A 15,809-nucleotide genomic window follows, 5' to 3' on the forward strand; every position below is an offset into this window, starting at 1 on the left:
AGACAAATTTTATTGTCTTGTTATGCATTTTTTATAATTTATGGAGATACCTCATATAAACAAAAGAATAATATATGTTTTAAAATGAGGCTACTTTATTATTAGGGAAACTCTATCCTTACTTTAAAGAAATTCCTAAAACTATATCTATTTTAAAAGAAATAATATATGTTTCAAGATTTTTGCTTAAAAGTGTATCAGTCATGTCATAGTTGTTTTTCATTCCCTTTATTTCACATCACATATTTATATTCCAAATATTAATTTAATATATATATATATATATATATTAATTATATAAAAAATTAAAAATATTAATAGTATAACTAAATTTGAGAATGACTCAAACAAATTCAACATTTGTTCAAAACTCGACTTATTATTTAATTTGATAAACTTAATTCAGAAATGAATTGCACTTAGACTGAAAATAGAGCCCATTATCTATGTGATAAGTAATTATTACGGTTAGAAAGGAGTAAATGTAATACTCTTTAATACTATATATATTATATTATGTATATCCCTAAATTTAAGAGATTCTGACTTAAAATTTTATCTTAAAATTTGAGTTTTATATGCAATGTAGTTTTCACTAGTCTCTGATTTGAATCATTAATTTTCAATTTTTTTTAAAATTAGTTTATATTTATTATTTAAATAAATGAGTAGAACTTAAGTCAAATACAATCCGATTAATTAAATTTATTAGTTGACTCGATTATATATATATATATATATATATATAAATGATAATAATTCTCATATACCTTGACAATTCAAATAAGATTAAATGAACTTTAACTCATAATTATATTTATGATTAATATTCACAAACTTTTTCTAATTGTATATGTATAATCCACCAACACTTTGAGTTCGTCATGAACTTTAATTGAATCAAATTTTAGCTAAAAAAATAGTTCAAAAATAATCTTGGCTCAAAACTTGACTCGGGTTAATCCTAAGTAAATCGAACTAAGTTGCGCAAGTTCGACTTAACTCGATTGATTCTTTTCAGTTGAAGTATAACTATAGATAAAAATATGATGTGATTTGATAGAGTATTAGAAGTCTTACTATGATGACATTAATGGTATTTGTTATTAAACATTTACCCACTTTTTTCTTTATAATGTGGACCTCTCAATTTCCTACATAGGAAACCTGCAACCAAAGCCAAAAACAGCTCCACATACTTTGGCAATTTGATGTTTTCACAGAGTCAGAGGAGTTGAGCAAACCAAAGCTTAGAATCTTTAGAACAAAGGGTGGCACCCACTTCCTCTGCTTGACCCACCCTTTCTCTCTCCATACTTCTATTTCGATACCAGTTTCAAGGTTCTGTAGGTAGTAAAAATACCTTCTTGGGGATTAGGATTTCAAAGATCTTGTTATAGATTCTCCCCTTCAAATTTCTCAGCTACTTAGCTTCAAAGTTGTTGTTTTTTTGTTAACCAGAGAGCTAAAACAAGATGGGTATGGGTAATCAGGAAGCAATCAAGCAGTTGCAGACCCTGATGGAAAATGGTTTGCATAATAAAATACTCAGCTTATATTCTTTTGTGATCTATGCTTATGATCAGTGATAAAGTTTCTTGTTTTGTATCTTGATGCAGTGGATGAGCAGCAGAAGAAATCATTCCAGGTTTGGCTTTTAATTTCTTAGTTTTGCTTGATCTTGGGTTTTGAGCAACTTATAAGGAAAACTAATTAAATAGATGGTATGATTTGTGATCTGTAATGATTTTAGATGCATATTTTTTTTATCCTAGATAAAACCAAAAATTAAATTTTGCTGCCAAGTTGATCTGGACCATTGATATCTTACAGTTGCTAAGAAATTTTCTCTGGATAGTTGTTCTATCTTGATAGCAAAGGCTTACTTAAGGACCAACAAGACGTTGGTCTAGTGGGCTACAGAGAGACCAAAATGTCAAATGTTTGATTCCTGTGAGTGACACTTTTTGGGAGAGACAAGTACTAATCTTGAAAGAGATTAGTAGTTTGGTAGTACAAAAAAAGGCTTACTTAAGAATTAAATAGTTCAGTACTTCTTGGAGTGCAATTTGTCTTTATATATTTAGCCATGAGTCTCCATGAAAAATCACACTAAAATGTCTTTTAATGTTTTCCCTTCATATTATTTTGTAAATCTACATTTTTTGATCTATCAATCAGCCTTTCATGGTTATCTGATTTTGTGTGTTATAGTAAGAATATATCATCTTATCTATGTCTTGTTATCTGCAATTATGAGTATTTTCTTTTTACATAAAACTTTATCTTTATATTTCAGAATCTGCACCAGGGCTATCCAACTGAAACACTAGCACGGTTTCTTAAAGGAAGGGACTGGAATGTTGCCAAAGCTCATAAAATGGTAAAGTTGATTGTGTTGTGATTTGAATTACTCGAGGCTTGATCTTTGGATGTATATATTTTCTGACAATTTAAACCGGTACAGTTAATTGATTGTTTGCAATGGAGAGTGGAAAATGAGATCGACAATGTTTTAGCGGTGAGTTTCTTTCCTGTACAAATTTCTCTGAATTCTACCATTTTGTTGTTCTCTATTCCTAAAACTTATTTTCTGAATTCTGTCATTCTGCCTTCACAATCACCTCATTCAAAATGTATATTGGATGTTGTCATTTAAAGCTTTTCCTAAGATAAATAATGTAAGGTTACAATATGTAGATGGGTAATATAGATGAAGTGCTCATTTGGAAAATATTTATCTTAATGAAGATATCTAGTAATTCTGGATTCTGCGACATTCTTAATTTGTGTGTGTTTCCGCCCAAAATACGCATAAAGCAAGTGTACCCATTTATGCTATTATAAAAGAAAAATGCCAATCCTTCTGAGTCGTTGCAGTATCTTCATCTAAAACCTATTTCTTCATATACATGTGAATAGTCTCTACTGACAATGTTAGTACCTTGAGTTGGTTCTAAGAGTAATTTCACTCTACAAATGAAATTCACACGGCCACTGTGATTATTTGACATTCTTTATTATTTTTGTTCTTATATATGCATCACACTTTTTAGCATTAAAATTATGTTGCATTGTTAATTTATCCTTTTTCTGTAACAGAAGCCAATACCAGCAGATTTGTACAGGGCTATCCGAGATTCTCAACTTGTAGGAATGTCTGGATACTCAAAGGAGGTAGGTATACTTTTGTGTTTTTGATTGATCTTATCACCATAAGAGTTTTCGATCTCTAGTATGTTTTATTTTTATCCTCTTTCAAGGTTCTTCCCTTCTCTATCTGGAACCTTTATTGATGATGTTTTAAGAAATTTATAATAAGAAATAAGACATGTCATCTTTATACGTAATCTCAAATGCTTCTACCTTTATGATTGTTATCTTCTTTCATTTGTGGCGGAATTATGCCAGGGTCTACCTGTCGTTGCTGTTGGTGTTGGGCTTAGCACATTTGACAAAGCATCTGTAAGGATCTCCTTAACATCTCTGTTATGATAAATAAACTGCACTAATTCCGTGAACAATGGTTATTGGACCAGATATCTTCTTTTCTTCTGTGGACTTTTCGATCTCTTATCAACGTACACATTAATAATTAATATTCACATGCTTCTACAAGAGTGTTTTAGTGTTCAAATCAAAGCCTTCTTGTTGTCTTATTATATTCATCAATGTAGCTTATAAACTTCTTTGGGTTGTTATCTATTTGATATTAAGTGGCTAGTTCTTTTGTGCAGGACAAACACTATGTACAGTCACACATCCAACTGAATGAATATCGGGACCGGGTCATCTTGGTGACTACCTAACACTGTTTAACTATTTTTTTATCATAAATTTTCTATTGCTGTAATGCTTGCTTATTTGAAATTTTCGTCTTAGCCAACCGCTACAAAGAAGCATGGCCGATACATTGGCACCTGTGTGAAGGTCTTGGATATGACTGGATTAAAATTATCAGCACTGAGCCAATTGAGGGTAAGCCAGTTTTTCAGAACAAAAATTATTTTCTTTTCCTCTTGCTTTCTTCATTATTTAATCACATGAAACCCTCTTGTTTGGATGGACTTTATTGTCATCAGTGTTAAATGTCATTGCAATTGAGGTTTCTCAGTTCTCGTTCCTTCCATCTGCTTGATGCTACTTATTGTTGACACTTTCTGTTTTACTACCTTCCTCAGCTTTTGACTTCTATATCTACAATAGATGATTTGAACTACCCGGAAATGACAGACACATACTATATTGTTAATGCGCCATATGTTTTCTCAGCATGCTGGAAGGTTTGTGTATATCTTAATGATTCAACAATTTGGAATGCTCCTCATCATGTCCTTGTCATAAACATACTTGCAATAACAATTTCAGGTTGTAAAACCTCTTTTGCAAGAAAGAACAAGGAAGAAAGTCCAGGTGCTGCAGGGTTGTGGGAAGGAGGAATTACTGAAGGTAATCGTAAACATTATCTTCAATTTCTGAGAACCATTAGTTTCATCAAGAGTGGAATGCCTTCTTGGGTTCTGCTTACCTCCAAGTTGAGGATCATTACACTGAAGTCTACTTGAGCTCTCACATTAATTTTTTTGGTACTACCAAGGGTATTTATTCCCTTACCTTTTGAGTAAGGAACTAATCCCTTTCGGGGTGCATGGCTGCTCCTCCCAACAAGTGTCGCTCTCAGGAATTGAACTTTTGACCTTTTGATCTTTTCTGGGGATCTAGCAGGACTTTACACCACTAGGCCAATGCCTTCTTGGTTGAGCCTTCACAGTATGATATACATGTATATGAGTTTGCCTCCCAGTTCTCTTGACTAAATTAAAGTAAAATTAATGAAAATAAATGCATGTTTTTATCATGCTTCAGATTTAGACTCAATCCAGTGCACATCATTTTATTTGTTTAGTTACACTAGTAGTCATAACTGCATCATGCTTATGGAATTTGTTTGTTAGCTTCCAGTTCAACACTGAAATTTGTAGTATAAGGAAGATACTAATCTTGAATTTTAATGTCATTTTAAATCATAACAAACAAGATTTTGTGAATTTTCTTTAGAACTGCTTATAGACAAATGTGAGGTAAAATTTGATCAAATCAGCTTGGTGTCCTACCTTTGCATTAATGGAAGATTTAGTATATTATAAGTCTTCCTTATTTCTCCATCCTAATTATTCTTCGCATTAATATTTATGTATAATGTGTGTTTGATGGTACTCATTGAATTTCATATTGAGGCTCCAAAAGTAGCATCTTCCTTTATTTGTTGCTACTACAAGATAATTGTCATACTCAACATTCATTTTAAAACTCGTGAGCAGATAATGGACTATGCATCCCTCCCGCACTTTTGCACAAAAGAAGATTCCAAGTCATCAAGACATCATGCATCATTAAAGACAGAAAATTGTTTCTCCTTCGATCATGTCTTCCATCAACAACTCTATAACTACATCAAGCAACAAGCTATTATTATGGAGACAAGTTCACCGATCATGAGACAAGGGTCCTTCTATGTTCACGTACCAGAGCCTAATCCAGATGATGCCAAAATTGCAAAGACCATAGAAACTGAATTCAACAAAATGGATAATCAGAATGGCTTCTCAAACTCTGTAAATGGTGTTGCAATTAATGGGCATTGAAAGCTAACTACACTGTTTTTGGCCTCCTTCAGACTTCTGGTCTGAGCCACTGATATTTGATTACTATGCTATCCCTTTTGAATAAGGTGCTATACTTGTCCTTTATAAGGGTTATTATACTTAATTACTAGATGTTAAATATTTGCATCAACTCGATGCAAATTTCTTGCTGGAGAAATTTCAAGCTAATTCTTGTAGCCACCTTAGGATGGTGAGCATAGTATTGACCTATGGTAATTTGTTGATGATGCTTTTGAACATGGTTATTCTGATGAAATAAGAATATAAATTTTAGTACTTGATGTAGGGTTTTTCTATTGTGTGCTTTGGAGTTGTCTGGTCATCGCACTTATGTCCTTTGCATGTAACACCCTCCCAACAAAAAGCATGGCAATCTCAAATTCATTTGATTAAGGAAGTCTAGGAAGATTTTTATGTCGCGAGTCAACTTAGTTTTAACATTAGATAAAGAGTAAAGACCTATTTTGGTCCCTTCAAAAATTTTGTATGCACTAATCTAGACCCGAAAATTGAAAAACCCTAAAATAGTTCCAAAAATATTAAATGTTGGTCAAATTAATCAGTTATAACATTTTTGTAACACTATTTTGACTCGCATTCACAATCTCTGAGCACTAGTTTGGATTTTTTTTATGGATCAAATTGGTATATGCGAAAATTTTGAAACACCAAAATGGGTATTTACTCTTAGATAAATTAATACTAGGGTTATTATTTGTTCTAAAGTAGTTAGTAGGGTCAGAAAAATAATGCTTCAGGGCTTCAGATCTATTTCTAACATTCAGATTAAGTGCAATTGGGAAGGTGGCTGGCTTTCCTTTATGGCTATGGGAAGAGTTCATAAGTCTTGAGTCCATGGTAATACTATATCATATTTTGACACTTTTTTGCTATTAACCTCATTAATTAACCAACTTCTTGATTTTTCAATTGTATGTTCTAGTAGGATCAGTTGATTCCTTTTCTTGTTGCTCTGTGCTTTACAAATCAATAAATGCTAGAAATTAATCCCAACTAGGTAAACTTTGTACTAGATTTGAATATTATGAGGCTAAGATTATATGTTCGAATCATTTCCACCTAAATTACCTATTTTCTAAGTGCCTCAGCAAATTGAAGTAGTGAAGCAATACAGAAATAGTCGATATAATTCTATAGTTAAACTATACTAGCATCTTCATCTGAAGTCATTCAATCATATAACAGCCGGAACTATCCAAACCACTGCTATATAACACTACCACATGGATTCTTTAGCCACCATCTTGGTTCCTCTCATCTCATTATAGCTGTTTGTAGCAGCTGTAGGCGAAGGCAACTGATGCAGCAGCGCAAACAACTGCAATAGCAGCATAAGTATCTTCTCGCTCCCAGCTGTCAAGTTCTGTTGACATGGAGCGAAACTTGCGCGATGCCCTTTTCCCTCTATTGATCCGACAAATTGTGTTCTCATTGCTCTTATTATCAGCTAATAGTTTTGCCTCCATTGCAAAGTCGTCATGGTTTTTTATCCTTTCTATTGATACATGGTTCTGGTAGTGAGAAGAGTCGTCATTCTCTTGGCAACAACTAACAAAGTTGTCCGGAGATCGACAAGCAGCAGTGCTTTTCTCATTATCGTTCATCTGCATCAACATTTTTGTGCTTGCTTTTAAACCTCGTTCACCATTAAGTTGAAGCCTTTGTTGTTGACTTTTCTTCTGTTCATTCTCTGATAAACCCATCTGACCCCTGATGAAAATTTTACAATGTTAAAAAATGTCCACATGAATGAACAAATTCAAATCAGCTAGTGCCTCCAAAAGAAAACTACAGAGAGAGACCAATTATTGTGTTTCCAAGTATGGAACAAATACATAACATTAAAATAGCACAAACAAATAATGCAGAAAAAATTACCTCCATAAAGATTCTAAAATTTTCCCTTTAATGATATGTTGCTGAAGCAGTACAGACACATCTTCAGGAGCAACATATCCATACCTACACAATTAAGTTGAAAAGAAGCTGCTCAGCGCAATATCGAAAAAACAGAAAACAATGTTATAAAGAAATGGAAAGTTCTGTCAGCAAAAGAAATGTTTAGTAACCATAAGAATCACCTTACCAGTGTCCAGTGACTTCTCCATTAATGGTTGATCCAAATATAATGACATTTCCTGCATCATGGTGCACGCCAATGTTGGAGCATGGGCTAACAAATACTTTGCCTTGAAGACCATATAATTCTACCTCTTCCCGGAACCTGCTAACCAACATAGGTCCACAAACCCCACATCGACAATCATGGGATCCGTGCGAACACACGAAAACATATGAAGCTTCTAAGGCTTCTGGTTTTCCAGGAAGCCATTCTCCATCATTGACAAGAACTTCTTCAACAAATGATTCAACATCAAAATGTGTTAACCTCCTGCAATTTCACTAAAATTGTTATTCCTAATGTTTTGGAGGAAAAACAACATAGAATCTTTATATAGGAAGGTCAAAAATGGCAAAACAGAACTCGGACTAACCTATATCTGATCATGTCCGGAAAGATTAATAAATCTCCATTCGGAATTTCAGTCTTGTCGTCCCCCTCGCATATGGTTAAGCAAGTCTACAAAGAAATAAATCCAAGACAGTCAGTCACACTCAGCATAATGTTAACATGATTTCCTTAGAACAAGATTGAACAAAGATGGGTTATGAACTAAGACAGATGATAGTAGCAAGTATTAAGGGAGTTGCAATGCCAGAAGTTGTCAAATACATGGTGATTGTTTTAGTACAAATGAAAATCCATCAAAATATGAAAATTAAGAAGCAATGAACAGTTAACAACTCATCTTAGGTATTCATAACCTTGACAGGAAAAAAATGAGATACCATCTCCAAGCACTAATACTTTAACACTGCTGGACCAAGACTTATTGGTCCATCAAACATAGTTCACTAATACTTTAACCAAATTTAATCTTTACTTTTCCACATACATTCTCCTTAAATAGACACTAAACCAAAGGCAGACCTTATGTAATGAAAAATTGACATCATTTTAATGCATCAATAGGACATCTTGAACGACAAAATTTCATTTATCATGTAATGTGCATAAAAACTTCATTATTATATATAAATAAATAAGTCAACAACGTGAGTTCAAACGGTGTGGATATGCATGAGTCATATCATGATTTGGGTAGAGTAGTTATTTATTGTGAATACAAATGTGTGTAAATGTTACTTGGAGTCTTGGACAAATAACAGCGTTGACTTCAGTTACAAAAAGGCATCCCAAAAACATTTTGAAAAGATTAATACTAAATGCTCTTACTATTTGAGTCTAAAAGTAAACAAAAAATATGTATTACATAAAAGCATACTAAATGCATTCAATGTGTAAAAATATAAAATAATCAATTCAAATTTGAGAATATTATATTTGTTCATAAATATAAATAATTATATAACATGTAAATAATATTAAATAATTTATATATTAAATATATCTCTAATGTATTGATTCCATATTTATTACTCTTTCGATATTAACCTGACTACTTTTTCATAACACGGCTTATATTATTCTAGGTAGTATTCAATAAAATTACATGAAATGGAAAAGTAATAATCAATTAGTTAAAAAGATTATTACAATTAAGAAAACTTTAAATATAAATAATTTTGGAATGTCACATATTTCTTGATAAGTTTAATGGTAAAAACTTTACCTAATTTCCTTAATCTATGGATAAAAAGACGGAGTGGGAAATTTAGATATATTCATGTAAAAGCATGGAGAGAGAAAAAGGAAATTCCATAATGTCACAATGATATTTCACTTAACTATACTGATACCTCTGCTTGTTCAAGAAAGAAAAAAGGCTAAACTTATCATTATCAACATTGAAATTATTATCAATCTCTTTAAGGAAGATTAAAAGTTAACAAATATGATTAAGTGAATCCTCTAGTTAATGTAGTTTCCGAAAAATAATGACAGCATCACAAAATTCATGGCACAAACAGTATTGATTCACACTCCCATAAGGAAGACAAATGTTATTGTGTATGAATTATTTGTTATTTCGTAGTACTCTTCAAGATGAGTTTGATTCCACACTATTACATTAATTAATGAGCAGGATGGAGAAGCAAATACCGGAAAAATCAAGAGAAAATAGAAAAACAACATGATATATGTTATCAATTTAGATACAATGGAATAATATTTTTATCTAAAAAAACTGATAGAAAAGGATTTTATGCATTAACATACCTCTTGGTTCATATCTTTCTTCCTAGCCACAACAGCAGCATGCAGCAACCGTGGCAACCGGTCAAACTCTGACGCGTCAATCCGCGGTGGCCACACCTCCGGTTTCTTATAACACAAAAACACATGTCGCCGGTAAAACTCAACAGTGCCGGCGATGGAGCTCTGCCGGAGATCGATTCTTGAGAACCCTATCTCACTTTCACCAGTACCAGAAAGAACACCATCATTTCCAGAAGCACTTGTTGTTTGAGAAGAAGAACAATAACAAGAAGAAGAAGTAGAAGATTGGTTCTTGAACATGTATGCGTTTATGTCTTCTACTTTTCTTTGAATTTTGTTACCTTTTTCTATCGACATTAACGTTAAATATCGAAGAGTTTTTGGTGAAAGAGGTTGAGAAATAATAGTAGGACGAGGTTGTGTTCTTCTACGTCGTCTTGTTCTGTTATGATAATATAGATCAGACATTGATATTTATGTGCGAGCTTCCCTGGTATAAGTGTGAATCAGACTCCTATGTAGCAATAAAATATTTGTTGTGGGTTAATACAATGTGTATATATAGAAGAATGAAAGGAAAACAAATATGTTAGTAATCCATAGACTCACACTATAAAGATTCAGATTAAAAATTTATGAGAGTGAATAGTGGTTAACATATGAATGATTGACTGATAATGTAAAAATTATTTATACTGTTAATATAAATATATTAAATCCATAAAAATTTATGTATAGTTAGTCTATCATCTACCATTTATTTGTGTTAGTATTATTATAAGATCTCCAACATTATAAACATATTTATATATTTTTCAATAAATATATGATGATTTTTTTATATTTTTGCTGAGGATCTACAAGATTATGTCACTGATTTGTTTTTTTCTTGGGTGCAATTATTAACACATTAATTAGTGTTAGAAATAAAAAATAAATGGTATCACGAATAACAATATTGATATTTCTATTAATTAAAAGCGATTTCAATTGATTACAGAATAAATGTATGATTTACATTAGGGTTAATATTTTACCTTTTTTTGTTATAATATTTTACCCTTTACAACCACCTAAAAATGCATACAGTTGCAACTTGCAAGAATTAAATTATAATTATGGTTGATTATTGAGTTAAATCTTATGCGTGGATATGTTTGCTTTTAAAATGATTGTGTAAACGAATTGGTTTTATTTATTAATATAAGTTAAACAAAAGGAGTATAAAATTTACTTGTTTAGATGATAAAGCTGGAATAATTAGAAAGGAAGAGAATTAAAATTGGGGTTTTGGACTTTTTTATTGCCAAACATCATGTTGGATAATGAAAATCACATTTACCCTCATCAAATAATGCGTTTTTAGCAATAGAAACAATTATTGCAATAATTTCTCATATTCAATTGTGGATATAATGAGTGAAAGAAATGAAGGAAATAATTACGATAAATTAGTTATTTGTGGATGTAATAATACTATTAGTTGAAGCTGTTTGTTTGTTTTACAATTTCCGTATTAATTATGATTTTCCATATTTCCACATTAATTAATACAAAAACAATTATTTTCCTAATTTGTTTTTGTGAATCTATTAAATCTTTTTTAGAGTTAATTACACTGACACTCTTTGAGTTTTAGTGAAATTACACAAATCACTCATCACTTTTCTACACCTACACAAACCTTCATAGTTTTTATACTTTCATTACACTGACAACCTATGCATGATAAATAAGTGCAATCTTTTAAATAAAAATGTGATAAATGTAATGAAGTTAAACAAAACATGGTATATTGTGAGGAAAAATCTAAATAATATCAAAATTAATGTATCTTTATTATTTTTTATTACAAAATGCATCAACAATTCTAAAGGACTATTGTTTAAATCGCTCTTATGCTATATCGTAACGAACCAAAAATAATAAAGAAGTACCAATTCATATATTATTTGGATTTGTCTCGACAATATACCATATTTGTTAATTGCATTTATTACAATTTTTTCAAAGATTACACTTATTTCTCATGCAGGGTGGTCAGTGTAACTAAAGTATAAAAACTATGGGAGGTTTGTGTAAGTATAGAAAAGTGAGGGGTGGTTTATGTGATTTCGCTAAAACTCAGGGGGTGTCGGTGTAATTTACTCTCTTTTTTATTATCAAATTATTTATATTTTTAAAAGAGTTGAATTTGGATGTTAATTTTGATAAGTATTATCTAATGTAAAGAATTGTACTGAATGGGTTTTTAAAGAGAAAATAGTTTATACACGGGCAATCCAAGAGTTTTTTTATATTGTAAATCTCCTATTCATATATAAAGTATTATTATCGAGTAATACACATAAATTAATTACATCATCTCTCTTAAATATACATAGGATACAAACCACACGTGATATGAAAATATTAATCTTGGATTAAATCATAAATTTATTCTGCTATCAATTGAAATGGCCGTTAATTAATACAAATATCTATATATTTATAGGATTTAATATATATATTGTATTTTTTACGACATCAGTAAATCATTCATCATTTATATCTTAACTAGCATTGACTTTAAACAAAAGTAATACAAATCAATGATGATGATATGTCGATGGTGTAAATTTTTTTTACATTGACTGTGCATAGATTTTAAACTCATATTTATATGTATGTAATATGATTTATTTTTAGAGTAAATTATATTCATACTCTTGAATTTTAGTAAAAATATATAAATCATCATTAACTTCTCTACACTTATACAAATCCCCTAATTTTTATATATATATCTTACTAACTATCTGTACAAGAAAGATAAGACTAATTTTTTAAACAAAAAGTTGATAAATATAATTCAGTTAAACAAAATATGTTATATTGGGAAGATAAGTCTGAAAGTATACGAGTCAATATATATTCATTACTTTTGGTTCATTACAATATAATATAAGAGTGATTTAAACATTATTTCCTTAGAATTATTGATGCATTTTTTAACGAACAAAAAATAATAAAGAGATTGACTCTTATTCTATTTGAATTTGTCTTCACGATATAACATATTTTGTTTAATTTAATTACATTTATTATTTTTTAGTTAAAAGATCACATTTATTTCTATTTCTCATTAAGAGATAATTAGTATAATGTATTAATATAAATAGGAATGATCTCTAGATATACAAAAAAGAAATGAATAATTTTACTAATGTAATTTCACTAAAATTCAGTTAATATAACTTAAATTCAGTCAATATAACTTACTCTTATTTTATTTCCAATGCTAATTGATGGGTTAGTAGTTTCATTGGAGAAAAACCAATAAGGGACATAATCTTATAGTTGATGTAAATCAGTCTTTACACAAATATCTAATCACATCTTCCATCTTAAATTTTTTGTCATGTTAAACGTGATAGATGGTAAAATGAGAAATGTTCATGGACACGCCTGTATAACTTATATTTTTTTTATGGACAAGACATAATTTTTTTTATCCATTTGTATGTTTGTCTTTCAAGCCTATGGGAATTTCTATTTGCAATTTGGGTACTCGATGGGCATACTTAATGAAAAAATTCAAATAAATTATGAACTAATATCATTTTTTAATACCTCAAAAAATTATAATTTAATGTGATTTATTCAACTTTATTTAAAATATCATTTTATTATTATTTTCTTTATTTTCAACTACTTTATTTAATTTTTTATTTTTTAATTATTGAGTAATGTTCATGGGCCACCTGCGTGTCCATTAGCCAATTTTAAAATAGACAAAACATTGATTTTGTCCACTAAAACAATGCGAACATGCCATGTCTGCTTATATTTTTGTGCACAGAGACAAAACAAACAGAAGAATCCGTTTTGTCATCTCTATTATAATTATTATACTTATAATAGTCTATACTAGAGATTTATATCTGGATATTATATCTTCCACCATTTATATTACTTGAACTTAAAAGAAGTTATGATGTAATGCGATTTTTAATCCCTAAAAAAATTGTAATCTAATGTGATTTGTTAAACTTCATATAAAATATAAAAAAAAATTGTTAATTTTTTATCTTCAACTACTTTATTTAATTTCATTTCATTTATTATATGAATTTTTTCTATTTTTTTTAAATTATTTAACAATGTCTGCGGGCTGCCCGCAAGCCCTTTAGCCCGTTTTAAAATGACATGACATTGAATTTTATTCGTTAACCAATACGAATATGCATGCGCTCGCTTAACTTTTTGCGGGCATTTGCAAGTGCGAGCTAAACGGGTCGAGCAGTCCATTTTGCCATCTCTCCTAGCAACCATCATTTCCACATGATAGATTTGACTAACATAAATCAATTCAAAAAAAAGTGAAGAGTAATTGACAGTGAAGACCTTGAGGGAGAAGAAGGATTACATTGACGAACATAAAACAAATGAATAGGGCGTTCTTTTTTATTTTAATTTATTTTAGAATTATAATTATGACATGGCAAAAAATTTAAGATGGCAAATTGTGATTGGATTTACGCTTACAATATATACACCTTATACTCAAAAAAATTGTTACCAACCCTATATACATTTTAGATATATCTTGAAAATTATGTTAATTCTAATGAAAAGTTAAAATTATAATAGTCCTCATACTAAATCATCACATGGATGATTAAATTTCAAAGTGTATAACAATCTATCAAATCTATACTATAAGTGGGGTGGAAATGGGTGAATATGACTGAATTTGAGTTTTACTTAAGTCAATCCAACCCATTAATGATTGACTCGAATGAAATTCGGTATAAATTAATTTTCAACTCAAAATCAATTCAATTAAAGTTTATAAAATTTTAAGCAATTAGCAAGTTCAACTTTATATCACTATATATACATTTATACATATATATATATATAAATAAAAGTACGTGTATATATATATATATATATATATATTATGAAATTTAAATGAATTTGTATAAAAATATTAATTTTAATATATACAATATCATACTAATATAAAAGTATATATATAATAATTACAATTTTTTTAAAATATGTATATTTTATATAAGAATAAAATATCTCCTTATATCAGGAGATAACTTAACTCTTCTTGCTAGTAAAAATATGACATGTATATTTCTTTTTTAGTTTTAAAAATATTTTTGTGAAAAACGATTAAATAAGATATATGTGATGATTTTACTAATAGAAGGAAATAATTTATCTTCTTATACCATGTGATACTTTATAATAATTTTATATATATAATTATATATTTAAAATGTATCCATTTAAAGGTTTTATATATATATAATCAATTGGGTTCTTAAAGCCAATAAATCAAACTATCTTGATTTAAATTTGTTTGATTCATGAAACAAATTTATTGAACTAAATAAAAATTAAGTTTCTAACAAAGTAGAGATGATTTGATTCAATGACAACATTTCCATAAGTACAACAACCACAACTCAAAACACAATACTTATACTATATACAAATAAGACTACGCATAATCCTCCCACTTTATAAAAGCTATTGAGTAACTGTACACAACTTTAGCCCACAAGGGAATAGATTGTTCCAATATTTAAACTCAATCTCTAAATTACGAAATAAACAACTTATGTCAAATCTTACTATCCAATACTTATACTATATGACAAGATTATCTTTTTAAATGAGCTATTACTACGATAAAACCTTGGTCCCAAGAAAAGGAAAAATAGAGGAAAAATGAAAAGTACAAAGTAATAAATACATTCAGTTAAATCCAATTTGGCAAACAATAATGAGTTACAAAATAAAATAAATCAAATCTCAAATCTTGTTTTTGACTGGTTTAAACCAATCTAATATGGCAATTAAATGACTTATCCAAAACT

The 15,809-nt window shown here is 29.7% G+C and overlaps 2 protein-coding genes across 2 annotated transcripts; one reads left to right on the forward strand and one right to left on the reverse strand.

Moving 5' to 3' along the window:
• On the forward strand, positions 1,357 to 5,951 carry LOC109350297 (SEC14 cytosolic factor-like). The gene is made up of 11 exons (XM_019591511.1): positions 1,357 to 1,530; positions 1,620 to 1,648; positions 2,300 to 2,383; positions 2,468 to 2,521; positions 3,103 to 3,177; positions 3,412 to 3,465; positions 3,738 to 3,797; positions 3,883 to 3,978; positions 4,182 to 4,283; positions 4,369 to 4,449; positions 5,322 to 5,951. The coding sequence occupies exons 1-11, from the start codon at positions 1,476 to 1,478 to the stop codon at positions 5,643 to 5,645; spliced, it is 1,014 nt and encodes a 337-aa protein (XP_019447056.1). The 5' UTR covers positions 1,357 to 1,475; the 3' UTR covers positions 5,646 to 5,951.
• On the reverse strand, positions 6,283 to 10,400 carry LOC109350298. Its single transcript, XM_019591512.1, has 5 exons — positions 9,931 to 10,400; positions 8,183 to 8,268; positions 7,774 to 8,079; positions 7,566 to 7,649; positions 6,283 to 7,397 (listed from the first exon to the last, which is right to left on the reverse strand). Exons 1-5 carry the CDS (start codon positions 10,396 to 10,398, stop codon positions 6,950 to 6,952), a joined length of 1,392 nt encoding a protein of 463 aa, XP_019447057.1. The 5' UTR covers positions 10,399 to 10,400; the 3' UTR covers positions 6,283 to 6,949.

Source organism: Lupinus angustifolius, chromosome LG06, assembly GCF_001865875.1.
Source record: "Lupinus angustifolius cultivar Tanjil chromosome LG06, LupAngTanjil_v1.0, whole genome shotgun sequence".
Lineage (NCBI taxonomy): Eukaryota > Viridiplantae > Streptophyta > Magnoliopsida > Fabales > Fabaceae > Lupinus > Lupinus angustifolius.

Bases quoted from the DNA above. Each gene is read 5' to 3' on its own strand.
- LOC109350297 (XM_019591511.1), top strand. From the start codon at position 1,476: ATGGGTATGGGTAATCAGGAAGCAATCAAGCAGTTGCAGACCCTGATG. The intron at 3,466-3,737 runs GTAAGGATCTCC...TCTTTTGTGCAG, and splicing joins GCACATTTGACAAAGCATCT to GACAAACACTATGTACAGTC. The intron at 3,979-4,181 runs GTAAGCCAGTTT...TACCTTCCTCAG, and splicing joins CAGCACTGAGCCAATTGAGG to CTTTTGACTTCTATATCTAC.
- LOC109350298 (XM_019591512.1), bottom strand. From the start codon at position 10,398: ATGTCTGATCTATATTATCATAACAGAACAAGACGACGTAGAAGAACA. The intron at 8,269-9,930 runs GTATGTTAATGC...ATTTCTTTGTAG, and splicing joins AGAAAGATATGAACCAAGAG to ACTTGCTTAACCATATGCGA. The intron at 8,080-8,182 runs GTTAGTCCGAGT...GTGAAATTGCAG, and splicing joins CCGGACATGATCAGATATAG to GAGGTTAACACATTTTGATG.